The 16,974-nt window shown below is 52.9% G+C and overlaps 1 protein-coding gene across 1 annotated transcript in view; it reads left to right on the plus strand.

Moving 5' to 3' along the window:
- CHST8 (carbohydrate (N-acetylgalactosamine 4-0) sulfotransferase 8) overlaps positions 1-14,729 on the plus strand; it is a gene marked incomplete at its 5' end in the record, with an annotated part of 114,022 nt that extends 99,293 nt beyond the window's left edge. Inside the window, 2 exons of the mRNA XM_006887876.1 lie at positions 13,009-13,046; positions 13,626-14,729. Of these exons, the coding sequence (XP_006887938.1) occupies positions 13,009-13,046; positions 13,626-14,729 (1,142 nt within the window). The remainder of the gene's footprint in view (positions 1-13,008; positions 13,047-13,625) is intronic.
- Positions 14,730-16,974: the final 2,245 nt, after the last annotated feature.

Below are 16,974 nucleotides of genomic sequence, written 5' to 3' on the forward strand. Positions count from 1 at the left end.
CATAGATTGCCCGGCCCATCCTCCTTGTGTCTTAGTCTTAAAAAAAATGGCTTAGCTGAACCCTTCTGGTATTGAAATGCTGGGAGCCATGCTACCAGCTAATACACAAGCTACTACTGTACAGAAAAGTAGCAGGCACACAGTGGGAGGGTGGAAGGGAGCTTTCGTCTGAGAGCTCACTGTGCAGGTCTTGGTGGAAAAAGATCACTTTGTGCTGGTGGGAGATACCAGCCCAGGAGGACATGTGTCTGCAGCCTGGTGCTCACTCTCCCTGCACTCGTCCTTGCAGCCCTACCTCTGGCCTGCAGGTCTCTCTCTCCTCCTACTTAGAGCTGGGCTGCAGACTGCAAAAGGCCCTGGGCACAGGATGCAGGGGTGACCCCAGGGACCAAATGCATGCTTCTGGCATGACATTCACTGGATCTTCCTCTTTCCTGGGAATAGAGCAGGGCAGACAGTGTCTGAAAGCTGGATCCCTGCACAAAGTGGTGTATCCCCATGGGATCCCAGCTCTTCTGAAATCTTCACTACCTCCAACCACAGGTTCGCAGAAGAGCCTCAGGCCCCCAAAACTTCTGATACACCTGGTTAGCCTTCCACACCTGCCGCCACTTGCCGTGGACTCAGCCTGCCCCTCATGGTTGTTCACAGCGGCCCCCTGCTCTGTAATCACCTCCCCAACACACAGAAAATATGTTTGTCACCATTGCAGGCATCCCCTGCGTGATTTATTGCCATCATCACAATATTTTGTTTGGAGCTGTAAACCTCCCAACATAAATCAAGGCATTAGAAGGATTGACGTTTAATCCCGCAGAAGATGCCGTGGTGGGCTGCGCAGCTCTCAGCCAGCTAGCGGATCATTCATTCTGGAGAGGAATTAACATAGGTAGGGCCTCATCGCCACCACACATATCCACAGGAAGCTGAAGACCAAGCCAGGTTGCTTTTGTCTCTTGGAGTAGCACACTCGAGACTGCAAAGGGCTTCCCCCAGCCCACGCCTGCTAATTCTGCAAGAGATGCACACAGCTGGGAGGGGCTGCCTGTCTTGGCCGTGGTGGCCACCTTGCTGGTTGGACTTCAAAGGAAGCTGGAAACCGCTCAGAACATCTTTAGATCTTCTTTCACAGCCACCTCAGTCACCCTTTGAGCTGCCATTATATGGGGAGTGGATGCTGTCTGCAAATCTGCAGGTCTAATTGCCAGAGCTTAGCTGCAGATGTGCAGGCAGAGGCTAAGAAGGCATGTTCTAGGATCTCAATGATTCCCAAAGAGCCCTGGTGGTGCAGTGCATGGCATGTCAGGCTGATATCCTACAGGTCGGCTGTTCAAGTCCGCTAGCCACTCTGCAGGAGACAGCTGAGCAGTCTCTCCTGTAAAGATTTAGTCTCAAAAACACAATGGAGGACTCAGCAGCAGTAAGGTTTCTGGTTGGGTTCAGAGCCTTCTAAGCACTCTGCAGCCTTTCTCCTCCAGGCAAACACTTTCCAGACACTTTTTTATTTTTATAGAAGTAAAAAGGCTGTCATTCACTTTAGTAGCCCAATACAGTCAGGACAGCTCCCAAAATGTGCTCTCAGGCACCTTAGCCTTAAGCCGCGCAGATTTAGGCCAGTGCTAGAACGTTCTCAGTTCTGGGAATTATGCCCCCCCCCCACCACCACTTGTCCAGCAAGCTTGGGCAAAGACCCTTAGCTCCGGTTCCAGCGGTGTAGCAGACCCAAGGTCCCACCTCATGTCAGCTCTCTAGTTCCACTACGGCTGCTGCTTCTGTAGGTGTCGCTGGGGCAAAAACAAACGCCTGGTCTCAAAGGACATCTTACACTTGCTTGTTTTCTTCATTGTTTCCAAGCACTTTTGCAAAGGGCACCTCTACCATATATAGGAGATAAACTGAATATATTGGGGTGGGGGGAAAGTAAAGGTCTTGGCCAAGGGAATGCTTTAGAAGATTTAGAAAAATTCCGAGTATTCATGCCCATCATTGAGATGCCAAACAATATTCCAGTGTTTTGTTCTACTTCAGATTCATGTACTCAGAGCTAACAGGGGTAGCAGTCTGCTATGCAAGGTGTGGCTCTGGCTTCAAGGATGCTGGAGGACACAGGGCTGAGCCGGCTGATTCCTGTCTAATGCCTGCAGAGACCGAGGTGCAGAGGGAAGGAAGGCCCAGCCTTCTGATAAATCAAGGGCCTGTGTTGGCAGTCAGCTGTTGTTTAAACCCAAACTCCATATAGTGCTTCACCTGCAGGCACAACTCTCATGCGTCTAGCTCAGTATAACCAAACCCAGGTCAAGGTCATCCATCTCTCCACCCCACTGGCTTCCTTCTCTCTAGACTGCCTCGTCTGTGAAGGCTCCAATGGCAGATTATTTCTCTCACTCTCGCCCTCATACCCATAATTCCCCACACCTCCAGTGCAGTCCCACTTACTGGGTATTTTCCAAATCTATCTCCCCTTCTCTTTGCCCAACCCTTATTCTCTGTTGCCTGGAGAATGACTTTCAACATGCAGCCAAGTGGCCCTTTCTTGCTTTGTCCCATCCATACAGCCAGTTGAGGACTGGCCACCTTCAGTGATCCAAGGACTGTGCCAGGCTCTGAAATTCCCTGGAGCTGTGGTACCCAGAGCCCTCTGTGGGAGGTGTGGGCCGAGCCTGGCCCAGCATAGTGACAACGTGGCCATGGTTGGGTAGAATGCCGCCCGCAGGCCCTGTCCATTTTGCTCCCTGCGGCTGCTCTGTTGGAGCACACAGCCCAGTGGGGTCTGTTGGGGACTAGGCTAGGCATAACCAAAGGGAATGGACATGGGCTTCTTGGCCAGGTGTCCAGAGAAGGTGGTGTCTCCTACCCAGCCCCTGCTGAGATCAAGATTGATGTCTGAACCCTGACACCTGCTCCCCACACAAAAAGCAAGAAAATCCTCAGGTCAGACCCCTCCTGAGCTGTTCCCACCCCCATCCAGGAATGGACCCAACTCCAAGCTCAGAACCTGCTCTGGGGCATTTACCTGGTTAGATTTGGCCAGCAGCTCTACAAACCTGCCAGAGAACTGCAGACTGATGACTAGGGTCCCACCCATGGGCTCAGCAGTCCCTGGCCTTGCATCTGAGGCCCCTTCTGCTAGGGTTTCACAAAATAAGCTCCTGAAATGCAGCTACCCCCGCCACTGCCAACCCTGCCTATCTTCCCTGTGATGCTGAGGTCTTCCTCACTACCTCAAGGTGGCTTTGCTCATGCCAGGAGCCAGACAGCCCCCTTTTCATTCTCACTTGCAGGAAACATGACCTTGTATGATCTTATGCAACCTTGTGGGCCTCCCTCAGGACGGAACAGTGGGGTCAGCTCAAACAGGCATCAGCTGGACAGGGACAGGGACAGGGACAGGGACATTTTCTGTTGTTGATCTTCAGAGTGTTGCGAGCAATAGCTGTGATCGCTCTGACAGCCACCACCCCCCTTAGTAATTGATGCTGTAGCTGGAATGGCACATCCTGGGACCAGCAGGACTGGGCAGGTCATTATTTGTGCCCAGCCACAGCGCTAATGAGGCCTGGCTCTTGTTCCAGGGAAGCGAGAGGCGGGGCCTCTGGGCTGTGCCAGCCGCAGAGGGGCAGTGGGTTGTGTTGGATCGGTCAGTGTGTTTCTTGCATACAGGCAGCCCCACGGCCTCAGGCTTAAACTCAGGCATGAATCACTCATTCCTATTTCCCAGCCCCCACTACAGCCATGCACCAACTGTACATGCCAAACGAGGCCCCTTGCTGCAGAGCTGACTGGACGACCATGCCCTAAGTGCCGTTAGCCAAGCAGCAGGCTCGTTATGTCTGTCCCATTTAACTCTGAGCTCTGGTGCAGCTCCGTGGGGACCTTGGGGAAGGGCTGGGGCTGGCTCCTCACGAACCCGTTCCCTCCCCATGTGTCCTCTAACCCTAGACATCTATATCTGGGAGACTCACAGGCATCTCACACTCCACGAGGATCTACCTCCTTCATGGGAAGTGTCTACCAGCTGCTCCACCTGGAAATCAGAGTCACCCTCACTCTGCTCCTAGTCAGTCCCCTGGTCCCATTGATGCTGCTCGGTGCCCAGAGCAGGTTTACACTGGTTCGCGGGCTCAGTCATGTGCATCTTTTCCCAACTCAACTTAGTATCAGTGGCTTGAAACCTGCCGTGATAGGAGGGTTTACGCCCTGGGAATTGACCAGTCTCGCAGTGAAGTCTCACCTCTCGCCCATCCAGAGAGCCAGCTGTTAACACCTCCCCTGCTTCTCCCGTTGAGTCCAGGCCTCCTTCATAGCCCACTTGGACAATGGCAGCGTCCTCTCACTAGCCTGCCTGCTCTGCCTTTGACTCTGTGTCCCAGAACAGTCCTTAGATGCAAAGAGTGATTGCAAGGATGGTGTAAGGCTTCTGTCTATTGTTGATAGAGTTGCTATGAGTTGATGCAGCAGCACCAGTAACAACTTTCCAAGACCGTCAACAAAATAGACTCACATAGTAACTGTTAACAGTGGGCCAAAGTAGGCCAGGATTTGGCCGGCCCAGGATAAGGTAGGATTCAGGCCCATTGTTCATAGTGTTGTTATGAGTCGTAGTTGCCTTGACAGTGCTTAAGAACAACAGCAAAGCTAACAGCCCTTTTAAACATTCCATGGTCCTTAAGAAATAAGGTCTAGAGCCTTTGCCAGACCACCAGACCACAGACCCTGGTTTGCTGGCCTTGCCCACCACTGTGGTTCTGCCCTTTCTTGACAGCTGTCAGTCTCAATGTCCCAGCCACACTGGCGTTCAATCCACTCCTCCTATGAACCTTCCTCTTGGTGCAGGGCCTCCAAGCTCTACCAGGAAAGCCTCTGTTACCCTCAGGTGCCAGTGAATGTCATGACCTTAGGATGATCTCCTTGATGCCCTGGGCTTACTGCTTTCATCATCCATTGCCAGCTACATCCTCTAAGTCATCACACTGGAAATTCTCACCCTCGGCCTCATTTCCCTGCTAGAGAGAAAGCTTCGTGAGGGCAGAGACTACGCTACTGTCCCATTGATAGCAAAGATCTCCACTGGTCCCTCAGACTGCCCAGCTCAATCAGTGTTAAGTGAACAGAGGACACTGGATGGATGGTCGTGCTCCACCATGATGTGCTTCGAAGTGGGGGGCTAGCTGTCTGCTGTGGTCTGTTAGTGGCGTTCTGATAGGATATAGTGCTCTGGTATATCTCTCCACTAAAGGGAATTCTGATGGCCTAGTGGATAAGGAGTCGCACTGCCAACCCAAAGGCAAGTGGTTCGAATCCACAAGCTACTCTGGGGAGAAAACTGGGCAATCTCCCGCCATGTGATTTGATTTACAACCCCTTAAAACCCACTGGATGATTCAGTTCAGAATCAACAGCACAAAACAACAACAGTGTACAGTACACAACCGTATACAGTAGAGGAACCAGTGATGGGGGCAAGCCGGGAAGCCCACATATACTACAAATTTAGTTCTTTCTCTTCCTTTAAGCATTCACTAGTTCCTTCTCATCGCTACTAGCTTAGTTGTGTTGGTAAAATACACGTGGGAAAGAAGAGTGTGCACTGCTCTAAACTGTAGCCCAACGGAGGAGGGAAGCATGCATGGATGCAGCAGACAGCCGTGCAGCCTGATGCACCCTGAGCTGGCGTGGTGCAACATAGAAAACACACCCAGCCTTGGCCCACGCAGTGCGCATGCATGGGGAAACCATACCGTGCGTGGCATGGGGGCTGGGGCTGCACGCACACACCTACACCCTCAGACTCCACCGGGAGAACTGAAGAAAGTACTGAGGCTCCCTCCCTTGCAGGAGTCTCCTGTTTGTGGAGGCTTCCTGACCAATTACACATGCTAGACAGCTCTAATGCAGATGGTCTCCCAAGAAGACATGCTAGAGAGATGCCGGCTCAGAAAACCCCCAGCCTCCATCCTCAAGTGATTGGCAGGTAGGGGGTGGGGCAGCTGTTGAGTTCGCAGTTGGGCTAATCAGCCAGCTGGTTGACTGACAGGCAGTGCAGGTCCCTGCCTACCCGAAGGCTCCCAGGGAATTCTCCACTGGCTGAGCTGACAGGGAACTGCCCAGTCGCAGATCCTAATCAGGAGGTGAGGTGATGGCGTGGAAAACAAAACAAGCAGCAGTCAGAGCCATCAGGTGCCCATTGGCTCGAGACAGGAAGATCCCAGATTCCCTCTCCAGAGCTCCAGTTCTAGAGCTCCTGCCGTGGGTGAGGAGGGGTCAGCACACCCCCTCAGCCACCACTCCACAGCTGTGCACCAGGGGCCTCCTCCGGGGCTTCCTCCATTGCTGTGGAAGAAACCAGGACATGGGGACCCACCAGCTGCCCAGCAGCCTCCGCCCAGCTCTCACCATGCCAGCTGTGGAGGCTCATTTGTGCTTTTCAACTTGCAGGATGAGTGTTCGTATCCCCACTATACAGACGAGGAAACTGAGGTTCAGTGAGGTCGAAGGACTTGTCCAATGCCACAGACCAGTGCTATTTCTTTTTTCTTTAACTATCTTGAACCCTCCATTCTGGTTCAGCGTCGAGTCTCCCAGGCATCAAGGGGTTCTTTTTCTGTTCTGGGCTCAAGACCATGGCTGAGATTGCTTGTGTCTGAGGGACGGGGAGAAGCCCACTGCTGAGGCTGAAAGGAGAGGGCTCTGTACTGCTAGGAGCTTGCTGGAGACCCCAAAGTTCCATAAGTGGCCCTGACCACTGAGCCACCTCCCAGGCCAGGGAGCAGCGCCCCGTATCCCAGGTAGCCCCAGCACTAGGCTCTGGGGCATCGGAGGTGGTCTGGCTGTGCTGAAGGCTGGGCTTTGGCTGAAATATAATACAAGTAGTCCCCAACTTACCTCCTGACTTTTGTTTTTACTTCTTATTGTTAGTAATATGTATAATATACAGCGTTAAAATAGATCTGTAAGCCTCCAACCCCAAAAGACAAATAAAGATCAGATTTAGGAACATACTGATAATAAAAGGCAATAACAATGTAACAACAAAAAAATTTGAGCTATTTGACTTACACCAGAACCAGTTTATGACAGTCATCAGAAGGGAACCCAACGGTAAGGCGACTAAGCCTGTATCTTGGCTTTTCCTGCAACCACAAATGAGAACACAAGGCCTTCAGGGTGCTGTCTCGCATCTGCACCGGGTGTCCTGTCCAGGCCGCACTCTGATTGTCGCATGTGTTTAAAGTTCGTTTTGGATCTTATCTGAACAAACGAGCAGTCACTCTGCTCCAGGATGTGAACCCTACCTGATGGGGTGATTTGCCCAACAACCCAAGCCAGTGGAGCCCTCTAAAGGGTTGGGCCAGAGGAGGTGCCCACTGTGAAGGCCCGGTCCCCCAGAAGCAGCTGGTGTCCTGGTGTGCTGCAGATGGCAGTCACTTCCAGTACCCTTCCAGAGGGTGAGGCTGACCTGGAGAGGGCCCTGCAGGGATTTGGGGGACCCTACCAGGACCTTGAACCAGACTGCCTTCTTTGAAAAGATGCCTAGTGTCCATCCCCACGTCCAGGGCCAACTCTCGGCCTGGACAGCATCATCTCTTCTGTAAACATTTCTTGGTGGCTAAATGGTAAGGAATTGCACTGCCAGCACAAAGGCACAGGGGTTTAAATCCAGCGCTGCTCCACAGGACCAAGATGATCAATCTCCTGTGCGAAAACCCCCTTCTGAAAACCTGCTGGAGGGTCAAGTCAACTGTGAGTGGATTCCAACTCGATGGCACACAAATTCAGCAACAAAGGTGCAGAGAACAAGATGTGGATGCTCCTGTTTACATTCATCACCAGCTCGCTCTCCCCTGCTCTGCCCCAACGACCTCTTAAAGCCCCCTGCAGTCACCTTTCCCTTGGTGTCTCCTGTGGGTCCACAGCTTCTTCGTGTTACCCCAGCTGCACTTTCTCCTGCTACCATCTCTGAAGCCAGCATCTCTGTATCTGAGTAGTACCAAGCAGCGCCACCAGCAATGACCTGGGCTGCAGTCAGGAGGTCTTCAGGACTGGAACCCAGAGATGCTGGAGTTGAGGCAGGGTGGCAGCCCCAGGACAGAGGTCTTTCTGGTGGTGCATGCCCCACGGGGGCACACATCAGGTATACACGCTGCTGCTCTAGTCAGAATGTGAGGTAACAGAGCAGAGGCCAACACTGGATCCCCACCAGGCTCTGCCACCAAGAAGTCATGTGGGACTGAAGCTTGCTCAGGCTTTGGCACATAGGAGGAACCAGGTCTCACCCAGGGCTGCTGCCTTCAGCTCGAGCCAGTGTAGTGGGCAGCATGTGGACAGGTGAGAGGACAGCACAGGTGGCGGGACAGGTTGGCATACAGCCCAGCCACCACAACAGGCAGTACGTTGATAAATCGCTAGGTTAACAGCTTGATGCAGGAAATGCCAGAACTGGGAGATCCAGAGTGAAACTCCCCAGGAATCAGGGACTTCAGAACCATGTCCACCTCCTCCCATCTTCCCAGACTCTCTCAGAAAGTACCCACAATGACAGGGTCCTACTGCAGTACTTACCATCATTTCTAGGTGCTTTGAGAAATCAAAACATGTGCTGCATTGGGAAAGTCCACTGTCAAGAACCTCTCCAAATCACTAAGGAGCAATGATTCCAGTTTAAAGACTAAGGTGCATCCAATTCAGGCCATGATCTTGTCTATCACTTGCTGTGTGTCAGAGAGCTGGATAGTGAATAAAGATGACAGGAGAAGAATCAATGCCTTTGAGCTGAGGTGTTGGAGAAGAGCGCTGAATATCCCATGGACTGTCAAAAGGACAAACAGATCTGTCTCAGAGAAAGTGCAACTGGAGTGTGTTTTAGAAGCAAGGATGGTGAAACTCTTGTCTCACATACTTTGACCATGTTTCTGGGAGGTGCTAGTCTTTCGAAAGGGACATCATGCTTGGAAAGGTGAAGGGTCAGCAAAAGAGAGGCTCCCTCAGTGAGATAGATTGACACAGTGACTGCAGCAATGGGCTCTAGATGTCAGAAGTTAGGACGGCACAGGATAGGACAGGGTTCAGATCTGTTGTTCTTAGGGTTACTGTGAATAATACTTGACTCAATAGCACTTAACAACAATAACGAGGTGTTTGAGTTCCCGGGCAACGGGGACCGGAGCCTTTGTGTAAAGCGCTGCTCTCTGGTCTCCCACGTGCCAATGAAGCCCTCTGCGCTGCTCTGTCCCAGACCCAGCTGCTCAGCTTCTTTATTAAGAAACCAGCCTCACACAAGCCATACTGCCCCTCGGTGGGTAACTGGCCGCTCATCATTTCGACACAGGGAAGAAAAACTTCAACAGATGAAGAGTTCACCGTGAGCAAGTCACTGAATAATCTCCATCACTCATACCTCGTTTTCTCTCACTGGTGTGTGTTCTTATCTCTGCAACTTCCAGGTAGTCAGCAGATGTCATCTGTCCAGAAAGAGGAAGTGGTGCTTTATTTTCCTTGTGGGTGTGAGGAGAGAAAGGAGTTTCCTTAGAGATTGTCAGCATTACGTTGGCAGCAGAGGAGCGTGCACTGGCAGTCCCTGGGTGAAGAGCCAGGGCCTACCTACATTGTATCTTTATCTGGGGCCTTGGCAGGGTCTTGTGGTCATATTGGGGCCAAATCCACCCTTTAATGCCCCCAGCATACTAGCACTGATGCATGACCTTTAATGGCAATGCTGCCCCTAGCTGTCCCTCCCTGGTCGTTTTTAAGGCCCACTGGCCTTAAAAGCTTGTGCAAGCTCCGGCCTTCTCATGCTCAGAACAAAGGGTAAGTTTTGCTTTCAGGCTTAAGGGAGCTTTTTGGAGAAGAGATATTTCCTCCATGACCAAATTAAAGAATCCCAGGCCTTGTCAGTTGGAGAGCGCCTAGGTTTCTGCCTGTGTAAGAAGTGCCATGCGGGAACAGGGTCCATTCACTCTGTTCAGTGCTCTGCCCTCAGGTGGGAGCATTGAGCTGCGGAGAGCATGTTTTTGTCGCTCACTGCTGTCAAGTCAGAACCGACTCCTAGCTGACCCGCCACTGGGTTTCCACACAGGAGGAGACTGCCCATCTTTCTCCCTTGGAGCTGCTAATGGATCCAAACCAGACAGTCGCCTCTTGTAAAGAAGTATGGCCTCAGAAACCTGATGGGGGGCTGCCTGAGTTGGAACCCACCCCACAGCAGTGGGGATGGTTTGGGGGTGGGTACAAAGCACTGGGGGTGGATGGACTTTATGTCTTTTTCTTATACTGATATGGTCTCCTAGTAACATCTTCAAAGACACTACATCCAGCCAAGGTCACTTTCACAGTTACTAGAGGTTAGATGGAAGGCTGGTGAGACTCCCTCTGACATGCTTCAGACGCGTTATCAGGAGAGACAGTGAGAGAGGGAGACCATCAAGGAGCTAGGTTGACACAATGACATAAAAAAAAATGGGCTGAAGTACAGCAGAGATTGTGCAGATGGTACAGGATGGGGCAGGGCTTCGTTCTGTTAGACATCACAGAGAGCAGCTTGACAACACCTAAGAATAGGAAGGAGCCCGTTCAATGGCAGAGAGTGAGTTAGGTTGAAGAACAGCAGGGGCTGGGATTTCTACATATTGGGGATGGGGACACAATTCAAAATCTAACACTGCCTGAGGCGTGGCATCCAGGGCTCCATGAGACAGTTCTCCCTTGTCCAGCTGGCAGTCTTCATTCAGCCCATAACCCTTGCCACCCAAGACTGAAGGATGCGGCTGGCAGGCGACCACAGCCTTAGGGGCCTGGACTTCCTCTCCCAGCCCTACCAGCTGCCTGGGTGCCTTTTACAAGTTGCTTCTTGGTCCCACTTTCCCCGAATCTGGCATGACTTATTTGCTCCGGAAAAGGAGTATAAATAAGCACCATCGCCCCTTGACAAGTTGACAGGATTGACAGGCTGTGCGAATTCCAGAATCTGAGAGTCTGAGGAGGAGAGGTGATTTAGCAGAGCCAGCTGCCGTCACCAGAAGAAAATAATTAAGGAAACCCAACAGTGTAAAGGACGAGCGAGCAGTGGAGCGGGTCCCTTCTAGTGAAGGGACCTGTAATCATTGGCTGCAGGAGAAAACCCCCTCCACCAGAGAGAAATGAGCTCAGGCAGGCGTGCTGCGAACACAGAGCAGTGAAAATGTGATTAGGAGGAGCGACAGGCTGGGCAGGAAGGAAGCAAGCTGTGGGCTTGAGAAGGATCCTGAGGGGCGTGGCCAGTTTTGCTGAGAGACTGTGGGGTGGTCTGTGAGGCCTGTTGCAAAGCTCCCCTATAGGCACAAACAGGGAGATTTGGTGACTTAGAAGTAAAGAGTTACGTTACCAAACCAAAGGCACACAGTTCGAATCCACCAGCTGCTCCCTGGGAGAAACATGAGCAGTCTCCTTCCATGCTGTTTACTGCCTCTGAAAATCCGCTGGAGGGTCAGCTATGAATCTGTTCGTACTCAACAATACATGATAATAATATGCACAAAAATGTGTGCATAAGCCTGAGACTTCCCCGGGAAAATCTGGACACAACCCTGTCCCCAGGATCAAAAAATGACACTGGAGCCAAAGATGCGCTGTGCTCCTGAGTCAGTGGATGCTAGGTTGCCCAAGTGTCTCTGTATTTCAGCTTCTCTTGCTCGTTGCATTGAGACAGAACCGACACTCTTTGAGTCTCTGAGACTGTTAACCACACAGGAGGAGACTGCTCACTGCTCGTCTTTCTCCCTCACAGAGGCTAGTGGATTTGAACTGCTGAGAAGTGCAGTCACTGGGTTAGCAGTGCAATGCCCTTCCTATGCTCTAGACCACCTGAACTCCTGCCATGTCTCTTGGGACTCAATAGAGTCATAGCAAACCCAGGAAATGCAGGCTTACTGCCCAGGGATGGCCTCCTGTCTCCTCCAGTGTGAACACATCCTCTGGAGGAGGCTGCTGCTCTCAGAGGCCAAACTTCATCTCGCCTCAGGGAGGTGGATGGAGCCAGGTTCAGCCATGGGGAAACTGGATGTACTAGTACTGGCTGAACACTAGCCCTGCCTCAGTCTCCTCTGCCGGCAGCAGTTCCTGGGTCTCCCCTGGGCCCCCAACAACAGCATAGGACATGCTGGTCCTGGTAAAATCAAACATGGTGCCCTGTTGGACCAGGCGGAAGTTCTAGCTCTGCTCGTTTAAGAGGTGGTAGCTCTTGACAAAGTTTCAGAGCAGAAATGCCCCCAGATCACAGAAGATGGGGATCCCTGACACTCTTCAATACATTCACCTCAACCTACACCAAACATAGGATGCTCTTTGGATCCTCTTTGACTCAAAGGTTTGCTTGCCGTGAGTTTGTCATTCTGGGTGGCCCTGCCCCACCCAGATAGAGGGCCTTGTTGGTTGGAACCTTCTAGAATGTGGTCTGTCACGGGGTTTTCTCCGTCTTCACTTACAGACACAATCAGCCAAGAAGTGCTTGCTGGACAATCACTGGTGCCCTCTGGAGGCTGAGCAGAGAGCACCCCAGCTCATGCCCCAAAGCAGGCTGAGAAGGCCAAACTACTGGATTTAATGCCAGAGTAGGGGGCTTCCTGGAGCACGGGGGAGAGACCTGTGCTCTGTCCCTCCGGTTGGTGCATGAGGAAGTACAGGTGTGAGGCTGGCATTGGTGGTGCAGTGTCCACGTGGATGAGAACGGGATGTGACTGAGGAGAGAATGGAGAGATGACAAGAGTTTGGGAAAATCCCAACAACATGGGAATGGGACTGCTCCACTGGGCTGCGGGTGGCGCATCTGGCCTCCGCTTCAGGAGGTGCGACACTGAGAAGGCATGCAGAGCCCAGAGCCAGTGGTGCCAACCATTAGCCCCAATCTGTTCCTGTGTGGAGTGGGTGAAGGGGGGAACAAGCAGGCTCCCTCCAGACTGGACGCCCACAGGCAGGCCAGTAAGGTCTAGGAAGCCCTGGGGTTCCTTTTCTGCTAACACTGTCCTGTTTGTTTTGCAGGAATGAAGTTCAACGCCAGGCTGCAGCAGCCTCACAAAGTAAGTCCTGAGAATCAGGGAAATCTCAGCGCACAGCTGAGGGAGGGAAGGGCGCAAACATAAAGCTCAGGGTGCAGTCGTTCTTGGAAAGAAAAATGTGTCTAGCCTGTCCCAGGAGCCCGAAGAGCAAGCTCGGGGCTTTAGACCTATGAATTTACCTTGCCTGTTAGATGGCTGCTCTGGGTCGTGCTAATAGATGCAGTAAATCTGAGCCAGCCCCTCTGCAGGCTCATGGCCCCAGCGCCCACCCTCACCCGGCCGAGGTTCCTGGGAGGCCTGCGCCACCTGGTGGCCGAGAGGACACTTGCACCTCAGGCCTCACGGCTGACAGGATGGGGCCCAGACTGCTGGGGACAGCCAGGCTGAGCTATCTGGCTAATGATGAGGGCTTGGGGACTAGGGGAGCGACAGGCCAAGGCTCCATGTTGAGAGGTACATGTTTCAGGCCTCGCCGGTCTCCCAGAGGGAGGAACTCGGGCCTCTGCGGAGGCAGGGACCTTGGTCATGGTAAGGGTGGCCTGGGTGGCCTTGACCCGGCTGACCTGTCCACTCCGGAAACCATTTCTCTTCTTGTCCTAGGACTTCCCACCACGAGGTTCCCAGGATGGTGACTCGAAAGTACCCACAGAGAGGGGCGCCCGAGACTGGTCGAGTCCTGTCCCCGGGGGCCTTGACTTGCAGCGGGACAGCCTGGAGCCCCCGATGCGTGACCAGCCGGGCCCCTACCCCAAAGCGGGATCGCGGCTCCGGCAACGGCGGAGACGGCTGCTAATCAAGAGAATGCCAGCCGCAGCTCCCGTCCCTGCCAACAGCTCGGCCAGCACCCGCGTCCCAAGCGGCCACTGGGCCATCCTGCAACAGCGCCAGCAAGAGCGCAAGAGGGTGATGAGGGAGGCGTGCGCCAAGTACCGCGCGAGCAGCAGCCGCAGGGCGGTGACACCGCGCCACGTGTCCCGCATCTTCGTGGAGGACCGCCACCGCGTGCTCTACTGCGAGGTGCCCAAGGCCGGCTGCTCCAACTGGAAGCGCGTGCTCATGGTGCTGGCCGGACTGGCGTCCTCCACCGCGGACATCCAGCACAACACCGTGCACTACGGCAGCGCGCTCAAGCGCCTGGACACCTTCGACCGCCAGGGCATCCTGCACCGCCTCAGCACCTACACCAAGATGCTGTTCGTCCGCGAGCCCTTTGAGCGCCTTGTTTCTGCCTTCCGCGACAAGTTCGAGCACCCCAACAGCTACTACCACCCGGTGTTTGGCAAAGCGATCCTGGCCCGGTACCGAGCCAACGCGTCGCGGGAGGCTCTGCGGACGGGCTCCGGCGTGCGCTTCCCTGAGTTTGTCCAATACCTGCTGGACGTGCACCGGCCGGTGGGCATGGACATCCACTGGGACCACGTCAGCCGCCTGTGCAGCCCCTGCCTCATCGACTATGACTTTGTAGGCAAGTTTGAAAGCATGGAGGACGACGCCAACTTCTTCCTGAGCCTGATCCGCGCCCCGCGAAACCTGACTTTCCCGCGCTTCAAGGACCGGCACGCACAGGAGGCACGCACCACGGCGCGCATCACGCACCAGTACTTCGCGCAGCTTTCTGCCCTGCAGCGCCAGCGCGCCTACGACTTCTACTACATGGACTACCTGATGTTCAACTACTCCAAACCCTTCGCAGACCTGTACTGAGCGCTGCCTGCTCCGCTCTCACCGGGGACCCTGCTGCAGGAGCGGAACCAGGGGGCTCTGAGGGCGCGAGGATACACAGGGTGGTCAAAATACCAGGGAAGCTAGATACCCAAGGACTAGGGCCCCAGCGGGAGTAGTGGCCTGCACTCCCCAAACCGTTGCCTTGTATCAAACCGATTGGTTTGTGCATTTATTATTATTATTATTTATTTTTTTTTATTTTTTTTTTTTACAGCCCGGGGTGGGGGGTAGTTGCCTTGGGATACGGTTCCAAATAAAACCTATGGTTTCCAGAAGGACTGCCTCTTCACTCTGTGTGAAACCTGACCCTATCCTGGACCTTCTGGATCTGTCCCCTCCCCAAGTCCCAGGGCCGCACTGTGGAGAAGTTGGGATAGGTGGGCTTTTGTAAGAGGTGGGCAGACCAGCAATAGGCCCTCCTCATCCTCATCTGAACCCCCCTGTTTCAGTCATTCATTGCCATCAAATTGGAACTGACTCATAGTTGATCCCCCAGGTTGTTTTCAAGACTATAAATGTTGTGAAAGACTGCCCATCTTTACCCTTCAAAGAAGCTGGTGGATTCAGGCTCCTGGCCTTCAGGTTGGCAGCACAACTCTTTACTTACTAAGCCATCAGTTGTTGTTGTTGTGTGCCGTCGAGTCACTTGCGACTGACTCATAGCGACCCTATGTACAACAGCCCTAAACCCTGCTCTGTCCTGTGCCAATCACACTGCCTCTGACACACTCATCCCGATTACCCCAGTCACTGAATCAACCCACCTCCTAGAGGGTCTTCCCCTCTTGCGCCGTCCCTCCACCCACCAAGTATGATGTCCCTCTCCAAGGACTGGTCCCTCCTTACAACGTGTCCAAAGTATGTCAGACAAAGTCCCAGAATCCTTGCCTCCAAAGAGAAGCCTGCTTTAATACTCTCCAGGGTGAATCTGTTTGTTTTCTTGGCAGTCCATGGTACGTTCAGTATTCTTCTCCAGCACCACAGCTCAAAGGCATCAATTGTCCTCCTATCCTCCCTAGTCAGTGTCCAGCTCTCTGATGCATAGCAATTGATTGCAAAGACCATAGCCTGTATCAGACGCCTTAATCTCCAGAGTGACACCATTGCTTTTCAGTACCCTGGAGAGGTCCCTAACAGCAGACTTTCCCATCGTAATGCGTTTTTTGATTCCTGGCTACTGGTGCCAAGAGTGTTGACCATGGAGCCAAGCAGACTAAAGTTGTTAACAATCTCAGTCTCTTCACCATCCATCCTGATGCTGCCAGTGGTGAGAATCTTTGTCTTCTTGACATTGAGCCTCAATCCATATTGGAGGCTGCAGTCCTTGATCCTCTGCAGCAAGTACTTCAGGTCCTCTTCAGTTTCAGCAAGCAGGGTTGTGTCATCTGCATAACGCAGATTATTGATAGATCTTCCACCAATCCTGACACCACACTTCTCCTCATAGAGCCCAGCCTCCCAGATAATCTGTTCTGCATACAGGTTGAAAAGATATGGAGACAGGACACATCCGTGGCGTACGCCCTTCCCAGTTTTGAACCATGCAGTGTTTCCTTGCTCTGTTCTGACGACTGCCTCTTGGTCCAAGTATAGGTTCCTCATTAGAATGATCAGAGCTCCCTCAAAAGAGAGATAGATAGGTGCCCTGTGAGGTCCCTTCTGGTCAGTGTGACCTTCCCCTAAGAACTTCCTGAGGGCTCTTTGGTGGCCTAGTGGTAAGGAGCTACGTCACTAACATGAAGGCATGGGCTTCAAATCCAGAAGCTGCTCTGGGAGAGAAAGATTGGCAATCTCCTCCCACGCGGTTTACTGCCTCTGAATATTTGCAGAAGGTTCAGCTGCGTCACTTCTGACTCAATGGCACATAACAACAACAACAACAATAATAATAACAGTGACAAGGGCCTCCTGAGTAGTGGAGAGTTTACCAGGCAAGCCAGCAATTAGAGCTCCCACTGGAGTCAGTGAGAGACCACCAGGAGTCTGGCTTCCAAGGCAGGGAATGATGGTGATCCAGGGTTTCTCAGCTGCCTGGCCTCAAGTCATCATGCACACCCCTAGACTTCAGTCCCTGGCTCCATCCCAGCACACGAAACTGTGGAGGAGCTTTTTTCCCCAAAAGCATACACACATTTTCACCTCCAGAAAGGATTGTTGTTTGATGTCAAGTTGAAACTAACTCATAGCTGACCCTCCAGTGGGTTTCAGAGGCTGTAAATCACAA

Source organism: Elephantulus edwardii, unplaced genomic scaffold, assembly GCF_000299155.1.
Source record: "Elephantulus edwardii isolate Elephantulus edwardi_28Jun2011 unplaced genomic scaffold, EleEdw1.0 scaffold00062, whole genome shotgun sequence".
In the NCBI taxonomy this organism is placed as follows: domain Eukaryota; kingdom Metazoa; phylum Chordata; class Mammalia; order Macroscelidea; family Macroscelididae; genus Elephantulus; species Elephantulus edwardii.